Source organism: Salvelinus alpinus, chromosome 5 (assembly GCF_045679555.1).
Source record: "Salvelinus alpinus chromosome 5, SLU_Salpinus.1, whole genome shotgun sequence".
Taxonomy (NCBI): Eukaryota; Metazoa; Chordata; class Actinopteri; order Salmoniformes; family Salmonidae; genus Salvelinus; species Salvelinus alpinus.
The window spans coordinates 44,704,541-44,715,356 of record NC_092090.1 but is presented as its reverse complement, the minus strand read 5'-3'; the positions used below and the strand labels follow the sequence as shown (position 1 = coordinate 44,715,356).

General features: G+C 39.2%; 1 protein-coding gene across 2 annotated transcripts; it reads right to left on the bottom strand.

Annotated features, from left to right (window-relative positions):
• Positions 1-2,403: 2,403 nt before the first annotated feature.
• On the bottom strand, positions 2,404-10,528 carry LOC139576228 (adhesion G protein-coupled receptor G3-like). 2 transcript variants are annotated; one of them, XM_071402042.1, is made up of 15 exons: positions 10,185-10,528; positions 9,865-9,975; positions 9,202-9,346; positions 8,895-9,065; positions 8,326-8,623; positions 7,968-8,094; positions 7,724-7,864; positions 6,973-7,092; positions 6,734-6,776; positions 6,539-6,639; positions 6,104-6,228; positions 5,566-5,834; positions 5,263-5,353; positions 4,826-5,106; positions 2,404-4,185 (listed from the first exon to the last, which is right to left on the bottom strand). In XM_071402042.1, the coding sequence occupies exons 4-15, from the start codon at positions 9,019-9,021 to the stop codon at positions 4,103-4,105; spliced, it is 1,806 nt and encodes a 601-aa protein (XP_071258143.1). In that variant the 5' UTR covers positions 9,022-9,065; positions 9,202-9,346; positions 9,865-9,975; positions 10,185-10,528; the 3' UTR covers positions 2,404-4,102. The 2 variants fall into 2 exon arrangements, with proteins under 2 accessions (XP_071258143.1, XP_071258142.1); XM_071402041.1 differs by having other exon boundaries at positions 9,202-9,273.
• Between the last annotated feature and the right edge of the window lie 288 nt (positions 10,529-10,816).

The following is a 10,816-nucleotide window of genomic DNA, read 5'->3' as shown; positions in this document are numbered from 1 at the left end:
TTTTATCTTAGCATGTCTACAGATTCTCCCTTCTCCCTGTTTTCATTTGTACTGAAATGTTCATACTGGAGACTGTTATCAGAAGAAACTGTGTAAACCAGCATTTATAGCGGTTAAGAAACGCATTGCCAATAATTGGAAGGTTGCTTATCCTCCCACAATGTCACAATGGATGGCAGGAATGTCAAGTTACGTATCACTAGCTTTGTTTCAGTACAACATTAAGGGTACACTGGGAAACTTTCATAAGGTCTGAATGTCGTATGTGGAATACAGTATGACAAAAATAGTTTTTTTTGTAAACTTTTTTCCCCAAAACTTTCCCTGGAGGAATAAAAGGTGGGAAGGAAATTGTGTTGGGGCAAGAGTTTAGTTATTGACTAGACTGGTGTGGGTCGGGCGTGCAGGCGGCTCGGGCTGGCTGGGTGGTCTGACTGAAATTTGAAATAGAGGATGTCTTAGCCCTCCTGTTGTGTTCGTTTCATGTTCATTAATTGTGTGTTCCCGGTCCAAACTGACCGCCCCCTTATAGCTGATTATAAATTCATAATAATACATAATCACCTAATGTTGTGTTAGATCTTTTTATCAACTTAAGTTCTTGTGAACATGACCAGTTATGAACTTCTATTTGCTATTTATGGCCTGTAGGCCTCATTGACCTGAGCTCATACAACTTGTTTTTCAGTAAAAAAAAGCATAATGTATGGATTATTTTGACTATAACAAATACTCAGATGAAACATATTGTGCTATTTATCACAGACTACTTTGTGTCAAAGCTTAACAAGGACTCTCTCCTCCTCACCAGTGTCATGATCAAAGATATGATCAAGAGCCTATAGTATATATAGTATATATCACATATAGTATATAATTTGGCCACAGAATGAATTGTGAGCAAGGCCTTGAAAAAGCTTTATATTCCAGAGCTGCGAGAAAAGTTCTATATATTATTGAAACAATGTTGTGATTGTATGTGAGAATGCCAACCGGTGTGGTTCCCGTGGGGGAAAGATTCTACTGGGGAAAGGTTCCTGTGGGGGTTGCCATGGAAGCCAAGAAGGGGAGTGAGGTGTGTGTGTGTGTGTGTGTGTGTGTGTGTGTGTGTGTGTGTGTGTGTGTGTGTGTGTGTGTGTGTGTGTGTGTGTGTGTGTATGTGTGTGTGTGTGTGTGTGTGTGTGTGTGTGTGTGTGTGTGTGTGTGTGTGTGTGTGTGTGTGTGTGTGTGTGTGTGTGTGTGTGTGTGCGCACGCTCAAACACAATTGCATGTGGGGGTCTGGGAGAGGTGTGTCCATCTGATGAATGGGTATGTGCCTGAATTAAATTTTATACACTAATTGTAGTCTCACCCATTCAGTTCTAATAACCGGTCATTTTTGACCAGGAACACCACAGGTGTACAAAAGTTAAATAAAACACCCAAAATGTTATGAAAATCATCAAAATGTATTTGGTGTGTTCAGATGCCCTGTGTGGACAAAGTCATGGAACCTTATGACAATCAGATGAAACGAACTACATTTTTCAGAGAGAAAACTTGTAAATCGGTCCAATTCGACCGGAACACAGCAGGAGGGTTGAGAGTTGTTCATTGGTTAGGCTATTGGTTAAAGGTGCAACACAATCTTGATTATTGAATTACCTTTGATCTAGTTCAGTCTTATCAATCATATAAACATATCATCTCTTACCTACTGTAGCTAGATGACTGTGGCCATTTTTCCTTTAGAGATGGCTAGAAGGACCATGGGTCATGTTAGATTGTGTAGCAATCTTGCACCCCTTTGTAAATTAGATATTTCTGTATTTAATTTTTTTTTTCTTTTTCAAAATGTTCTAAAAACATATTTTTTTTTACTCTGTCATTATTTGGTATTGTGTGTAGATGGGTGAATTTCCCCCCACATTTAATACATTTTGAATTCAGGATTTAACACAACAAAATGTAAAATAAGTCAAAAGGTGTAAATACTTTCTGAACGTCGACGGGAGAATGAAGATCAGCAAAAATACAGACTGGCCTGCTACAGTTTCTTTCTATAATGCCCAGAGTAGACCCACAACTAATCCAAATGTAATGCTTTAGGATCTTTTTATTATCCCTAAACAAGATCAGTAGGGGAGCTTTTTGAGCTGCGTGTCTTTACTGTTCTTGCATACGTAATGACGCACATGGCCTCTCCGCTGCCTATCAGCTATTCCTCTATCTTCAGGATTTATTTCGAAAATTGTGCAGATTTGAATGATTTAATGTGTGGCATGATTGCTAGTCAGCCTATTGCATATCTTTCCCTAAGTTTCTCAAAAACAAGTGAAATCTCAAAAAAGTGTCTGGACCCTTTCCTTCTATAACACTCCATTTACATCATAAACTGTGGTTGAAAAAAAAAGAGCTTCTCCTTTAATTTGGCTTTTTTTTTTTTTTTACAGTGTTGCCTTTCAAAGCCAAACATGAATTTGTAATTTTACTCAGCAAGCGTTTTAAAAAGTTGAGTGAATAAACTAACACATAAGCTCAAATTCTATTCCTAGTTAACCATGAATGACTGTGTACAGAGATTGAATGTCAAAATAGACTAAGAAAACCTGTTCTGGTATCAATGTCAGTCAAGAGTTTTACAGTCACCTGACTTTGAGTTCTATATTTTTTTTCTTGTTTCAGGTGATGGTTGACAAAGTTAGATGTTCTCAGTTCTGCTCCAAATCCCTGACACAATGGGTCTGCCCGGAGGGTTGTCCAGATTCTTGTGTCGCTTAGGCACCATGTAGTACAGGGGGGTGCAGGTGTGTGGGACATACAAAAATGCTCGTGCTTTTTCATCTACGATGTTATGATTGACTCCTTCGAACAATGTCTCTTTGATCTGTTCATTGTAGGTGGAAATGGGGTCAGAGGGCAGTGGCATGTAGACGTGTTGGTATGACAATTGTCTTTTGAATTCAGAAACAATCAATTGTGTTTGAAATTCGCCTGTCGAATTGCAATGGTTGGTTCTGACTGTAGCTTTTTCAGAGATTGTAGCTCCTCTTTGCTCAGGTTGGGTTTCTTCATTCTTTTATTCTGTTCACACTAAACCTTTACCTCGTCTTCCAAAAGACAGCAGTATATTTCCACATAATGATTTCGATGTTGGGAAGGGTGAAAGTAGTCATAGGTTTCAATTGAACCCCCTCAATATCAATGACACAGTAGGCCTATAGGCTATCTATTTATTTAAAAAAAAAAGTGGCACACAAGAAAATACAAAACAGTATGATCACAAGGTAAAAGGAAAACATAAAATAGCATGTGCAGGAGAGGTAGAAAACCCCAGAGAGGCTTGTGAGGCATCTCCCCCTTTCAAATTATTATGGAATTATTATTTACATAAATTATTTACACAAAGAAAAAGTTTACACAATCTAAAAATGTTCATTTCTAAACATTGATTTCCCATCCCTGCAAATATGGTGTTATGCTAAGGTATTATCTACTTGTAGGCCTGATGTTCTCTCAGGTAACCCATAGGCTAGGAGGCTATATACTGTATGCCTATTCTGCAAAAACCAAAGGCGGAATTCAAAATTCTCCAAAATGTTAGATGGACTAAAAAAGGGCATATCTTTCAGAGGGTTTTTGATAACAATCAAAGAAACAGAAAGGCACCGATTCACAGTCGACCACTCCATCTTACCCTCGTGCACGATGGTGAGTGATAGATTGGGTATCCAAACGTATTTGATTATTTTCAGAGAGGAAAATCATTTGAACCTCATAGATGTGTTCCCTGTTTGCCTAGGACTATACACATCAAAACAGAATATGCATGGAAGGCATGTCACAAAATACAACAAAATGCACACAAAGTGCAATAAACAGCACAACTTTGGGAAAAAAAGAAGTATTATGAGCACAGTAAGCTTACGTGCAAACCTGGAAACAAGTTGTAATTTTGTAATTACGCTTTATAATGTATGTTTAGGTTTGCCTGTAGTGAAAGTTATAATCCAACATATTAAATATTGTGCTTCTGTGGTAATAAAATGGAAGCAGTGGTATTAGTAGTAAAAGGTTTAACCGTGTTAGTCGGGGACTGGCCTCAGCTGGATGCATCTCAGTTCAAGAAGATACAGTGGTTGCCATGGAGATAGATGCCTTCTCTGGCCGAGTTAAAGCCCAATAGCGTAGAAAGAGGAAGAGGCCTGTAGGGTGTAATAAGCATTTTGACTGAATTACAAGAGCTGCTCTTGGAAGATGATAAGTCTGTGTTTGTATACAATAGTGAGACAGTGTAGCTGTAGCTGTAGGTCCCTGACCATAGACAACGTTATTTGACTAGTTTGCTAATCTGGTGTCAATGCCACAACCAGGACATTACCTACAGTGTTTTATAAAGGCATGCTTTTACTTACACCAATTTAAATATGTTTTGCATCCATCATACCCCTAGATCTACATTATCGGTCAAACATTTTGTAACACCTACTCATTCAAGGGTTTTTCTTTATTTTTACTATTTTCTACATTGTAGAATAATAGTGAAGACATCAAAACTATGAAATAACACATATGGAATCATGTAGTAACTAAAAAAGTGTTAAACAAATCAAAATATATTTTATGTTTGAGATTCTTCAAATAGCCACCCTTTGCCTTGATGACCTTGATGACAGCTTTTAAAACCCTTGAATGAGTAGGTGTTCTAAAACTTTTGACCTGTAGTGTATGTACTATTGCATTATCAGCAGTTAAACTACCATGATGCGCTTCCGTATACAGGACTACTGTGTATGTATGTGTGTACCTGATGTGAATGAGAATAAGGGCTGTATCTTATCTCACCATGGAGAGAGTTGATGGTGCAGAAGATGTAGTAGGCTGTCTCCTTTAGGGGACCAAACTGGAAGAGCAGGACCCCCCAGGAGACCCCCAGGAGCCAGGCCAGACCCAGCAGACTGAGTACTGTCCCCCTGTTCATACCCCTCTCCCTCAGGACAGGACTCTGACGGTGGGCCCTCACCACCTTCACTGTCACAGACCCAAAGCACAGCATGTTCACCGCGAATGTCAGCACGAAGTACGAGAAGGACACCGTGGTCAGAGTAGAGTCAGTCAGCCAGCACCTACGGATGGACGGACGGACGGACGGACGGAGAGAGTCACAGACACAATCACATACATACACAGACAGGGACACATTCAGTAAATGTTTTACAGAGAGTAAGGGAGTCTTTCGTGATTTGAAAACACATCATTATAAATATCATGATATAACTTACATTTGAATAGCACCACCTTCTTGCTGGTATATTCTGTATTCTCCATATTTGCCACAAGCAACAATTATGATAACTACTATGCCAGGTATTCCTGAAAGAGACGTGGTTCCCCGTTTAGTCAAACACCACGAGATAGCATTGATTCCTTAAAGCGATGAAAGTTGGAAAGAACCAGAGATCCCTCCAGCTAGGAGCTGATCAAGCTGGACAATACCATGTGCAGCTTGGTGAAACAGTTTCACTTCTCATTGATCAGGCCAAGTCCAGTCATACTTGTCCTCACCATTGAATTACTGCACTCACCCCATCCTACCAGGCCCAGTTTGAGGAGGTATCTGTTGACGTGGATGTTGAAGACCCGGATGATGAGCAGATAGAGGTGGAAGCCTTCCAGGGAGAACCAGGTGAGGGTGCACAGCAGGGAGTAGTGGGTGGCTGCTGCCGTAGCAACACACAGGCCATGGACATTGAGAGAGGCTAGGCTGTCGTTGATGAGGAAGGTTAGGTTGAGGCACAGAAGCGCCACGCACAGGTGGATGTGGATGCACAGGGAATCATCAGATTTACCCCGTCTGGAGGAAGAAGAGATTGAAATCTAATGTCAAAATCAACAACATAGCAAAGCTCTTTGTTATGGCAGTTCATATCTAGGTTTCTTCTACTTCCTCTTTGGGGTCAGGTTTCTGTAAAAGCACTGTGTGACAACTGATGATGTAAAAAGGTACATTGAATCACAAAACGTGTTTTTCTAATGAGGATGTTCTGTTTGAATGGCATTGTGTGTGGTGGCTCGTTATCTGCATGTCGTGAACATAAGTATTAGTTGTTGGTATAATCTGACCTGAGGTGGATGAGGAGAGCCAGACACAGGAAACAGAGGGATATTCCACAGCCCACCCTGGACAACAACGTCAGCAACCACACAGAGGAGGAGCTCAGACTGGCACTGGAGACACTGCCCGGAGACTGCCGTCAACAAAACACAGTGGCTAGATCACACGCTGGTTAAGTGTTTCATTTTGGGTTTAAATGAATCCGTATCGTGCTGTCCACGATTTAAAATGAAAGGTAATTTACGATTGAGCGGACATACAAGTCACTTAGCGTGAATGCAGTCTCCGCGAACGTGGGAACATTGCACTTTAACTCTCAGTGGTGCTATACCGCAGATCTTCCGTAATACGATATGAATCAAGCCCTTAATCGATTGATCAAAATAATGTTAAAGTGAGGTCACAACAAATTTTAAGAGTTAGGTTAAGAAATGATTTCTCACCATAAGTACAGCGAAGAATGAAAGGTGGTTACAAGAGCACACTGTTTCATTTTCCTTTGTCTCAGTGACACATCCAGAGGAATTCCAATGTGCAACAGTATCTGTGAAGAGATACAGCAAAACATTTTCAATATATAATTTTGTTGTACATAGTGCTTCATAAAACTCTTTTGTTTCGTGAATAAATAATACTACCATTTTCAAGATCCCAGAACACACATGCTAGTGATTTGTTTTCCTATCAGAGAGAATAGAACCTGATTAGACCCTTCTCCTATTCCAATCCAATCCACACCATATCATAAACATGAATTATCGGAGATGTAAAGCGATTGATAGATTTTTGACAGGTGACAGAACAAAAACATAACAAATATTTAAAAAAAGAGAGGGTGACGGTTGATTATGATGCAGATATGCACGCGCTCACTAACCACTGATGCATTCTGGAAGCGGAACGTGATCTTCATATAGTTACTGAGGCCTGAGATGTCCTCTCCCACATCGACGGATACCACTCGACTGTTTAGGAGGTCAGTGCTGTTCTCCTCCACCTAGTAGGGATCAGAAGAGGGGATATATATTCTCTCTAAAGATACAAGTCAATAAGAAATGTCAGAGAGGACCACAATTCTCCTCAGAACCAAATACTTTAAAGGATATTTTTTTCTATAGGCACTGGGCATGATGTTTGACAACAACAACGTATTTCTCAGTGAACTTGTTCTCTTTTGTCTGAAGTTGTGTCTACAAGTTGTGTTGTAGTGTATTTTGAGCATAGTGTAACTGGTAGCTAGCCTAGTAGAATGACAATGAGTGAATGAAGTAGGAAAGCAGGCAGGCAGTAAGCATTGTAACTTTACATAGATGACAGCGATACAAGTGGTTGTTGGGTCTTTCTAGGAAACTGTCAACGTGCTCAAATCCCCGTCGTACGAATAGAGCTACTCTCCATAGCAGGCTGTCACGATGCAGTTTGATTAAGGGCTTCATTCAAATGTGCACTCCATCAGTGTATGTTGGTACCAATGTGTTGTCACATGATTCACAAACTGGAGTTAAATGAGAAAGTACCACAGATGTTTTTCTGTGCTTTTGTTAAAATCAGGATGTCCTGTAATATGTCTGTGTGTTATGATTGCAGGTCTGTTTCATTAGAAATCTCTGAGATGTTGTAGTTATTACTGTTTTTTTTTCCGGGAACAGGCTGTCATTCTCAAACCAAAATACTCCCAGGTTAACTTCCTGTTTAGTGTCTCCCAGAATAGCATTCAAAGCCTCAGTAGGAATCTCCAACCAAATGTCATCCATCTCCTCCAACGTGGCCTGGTGGAGATGGAGAAATAGTTATACATGTGATTACTGACTATCTCCCCATTTTGCTTTTGACCTCCCTCTCTTTCCATCACTCCATTTCGTTGATGCTTACATTATTGGTGGAGGGTAGAGCCATTCTAAAGTTTAGCAATTTGTTCTTCTTATGTGATGTCACTGAGCCTTTGATGCTGTCTAGGTTCACTTTCTGAGGTCCCTGCTTGGTAACGTTGTGAAATGTGCTGTTGTAGGGAATAAAAAAAATCACAGTTATGAATAATCGAGCCCAAAACGAATCCATGAAAATATGTTTAGCTTTCAGGTAGACATTGACATAGCTCAAATTACATTAAAAATACATTTCAGTCAGGGCCGGCCCTAGGCATAAGTGACATAAGCAACACAATTGTGCTCAGGTCCCTCAAAAGGCTAGGGCCGGCCCTGATTTCAGTTCAAATTATAAGTGGACTCACTTTGTTATGAAATGCAACTGCTGACCATTCATTATTGTATTTGCCTTTCCTTTACATTTTTTGATATATTCATCAACGGAGTTCAGGATATTATTTGCATGAGTATGTCTAATGTTTTCAGAATCACATTCTCTCGCAATGTTTGGGATTTTGGTTGTGAATTTATTTTCAATTCCAATAGTAGTTGCCTGACTAGTAGTGGACTGATTTGTCATGTTAATAAAGGTCCATTGATCCACACATTTTGTTAGAGGCCTTTCTTTGCAGTTGTCATATGTCGTGATGTTGATGACGCAATCTGTAAGTAGAGAACAGAGTCCAGGCTATTGGTCAAATCAACTTACACTGAGTAAAAACACATGCTTTATTTTGGTTAATGACAGTAGAAGACTAGATCATCTACACATGATTCCTCTCGGGCAAATGGGCCATGTTTGTTTGAAACATTTGAGAATAACCTGAATAAAGTTTAAATAAATGAATGCAAATGTGTTACTCAGATTTGTAATAGTGTTTTCAGCAGCTGGACATCAAGGTCGGGAAACGGCACTTTGCTGTAACAAAATTACCTGATAATCCAGTCGACAAATCAGGAAGTTTGCAGGTTGTGTTCCGTGTGAATGAAAATGACACCTGTCTTGAGTCTAAATCGATGCACTGCTGGATGTGACTTATTTCCATTATTAAAGAACACATCCGTGTAAGACTGGAAATTTGATAAGTGCAGAAGCATTCATGCCCTGAAAGCATGGCAAGAAATTTAGCACAGATGAGTTTCACATGTACTCTGTTTCTCTTGCGAGAGAAACAGGGTAAAATAAATCTAGTTAAAATCTAGTTGAACCTACTGTTAGAATTTTTTGTAGGCTTACTTACTTATTTCATCCACACAAGTTGACTTATCTGATGCAGACTGTCTTTGGGACTTCTTACAAACAGCTATACAATCTGAAACAAACAGTTGATGCGATCCCTGAACAGTATTCCATGACTTACTGAAGTTTCTTCAGCTTAATACAAACTAAACACAAAAAACACTTTCATGATCATTAAATTATGAAACAGTCCTAATGACAATATACACTAATGTAATATAATTTAGTAATAAGTACTAAATTGTTTGCCAAGAACACCACTGGACTACACAAAGTTACATAGTCCACCATCATGAAAGCTGTTGTCAATGTATATGAGGAAATAGATCAAAAATAGAACATGCAAATGTAATATCAGTCAAAAAGTAACACATTACAGCATATATAGGTATTTTATTTGTCATGTTAATCAACAATAGACCTAGAAAATTCAGCAAATTGAGCACAAAATGGCATCACTTGTAATTGGAATACCAATAAACATGACTAAACATCCATTGTTTATACTGTAATACTGTAATACACAAAACGTGTTCTATTTCAAAGACTTACTCAACATCCAGGGAAGAAAAAATATTTTAATATTGTGAATTTGGAGTGAGAAGAGACATTTCAATACATTAGCCTAGTTAGTTAGTTAGTCTACACATTGGTCTATACTCACCAGGTTGGGAAGAGAATCCTTCAGAAACCACCAACACAAAAAAATAAACCACCAACACAAAAACGCCATAGCCATATTGTGAAATTTGAAACATATTAGATGAAGATGGAACTGTAAATTAGAAGAAGACCACATTATCAGATTTCAGGAAAGACCTTAAATTGCTGGCCGCAGTGGAACTATACAGACACATACTCACGTGAGCCAGATTTCAGTGGTACATAACCTTACGTAAAGTGTCATATTCATGTTCAGTATCCATGCTATACATTCTGTCAATCAACTTAACAAAAACACGTTGCAGAAGGTGTTCAACTTACCTTTCATATGAATTGATTCCTATCAAGCTCCGCACTCGCACCGCTCTGTGACTCTGACGGAGGGAAGTCAATATCAAGGGAGGGAAAATGTTATGTTTTGTATGTGGTGGTTAAAGGTCCAATGCAGCCATTTTTATCTCAATATCAAATCATTTCTGGCTAACAATTAAGTACCTTACTGTGATTGTTTTCAATTAAAATTGTCAAAAAAGAAACAAAAATAGCAATTTCTCCAGCAAGAATTGTACTAGGACTGTTTAAGAGTCGTCTGAGTGGGGAGTAGAAACTGAAAACGATCTGTTATTGTCAGAGAGGTTTGGTACTCTCTTTCGTAATAGTTTATGAACTAATTTACCACCTGGTGATGTCACCAAGCACACTCTTAGAAAAATGGAACCTTAAAGGGCTCTTCGGCTGTCCCCATAGGAGAACCCTTTGAAGAACCCTTTTGGTTCCAGGTAGAACCTTTTGGGTTCCATGTAGAACTCTTTCTACAGAGGGTTCTACATGGAACACACATGGGTTGTACTTTGAACCAAAAAGGGTTCTCCTATGGGGACAGCCGAAGAACCCTTTTGGAACCCTTTTTTCTAAGAGTGCAGGTCAAAACTCCATCCCACCAAAACAGAATG

Excerpts from the sequence above, each read along its gene's own strand:
- LOC139576228 (XM_071402041.1), bottom strand. Across the intron at positions 7,865-7,967 it reads CTCTACCCTCCACCAATAAT|GCCACGTTGGAGGAGATGGA; the intron begins GTAAGCATCAAC and ends CATCTCCACCAG. Across the intron at positions 6,777-6,972 it reads GCTTCCAGAATGCATCAGTG|GAAAACAAATCACTAGCATG; the intron begins GTTAGTGAGCGC and ends TCTCTCTGATAG.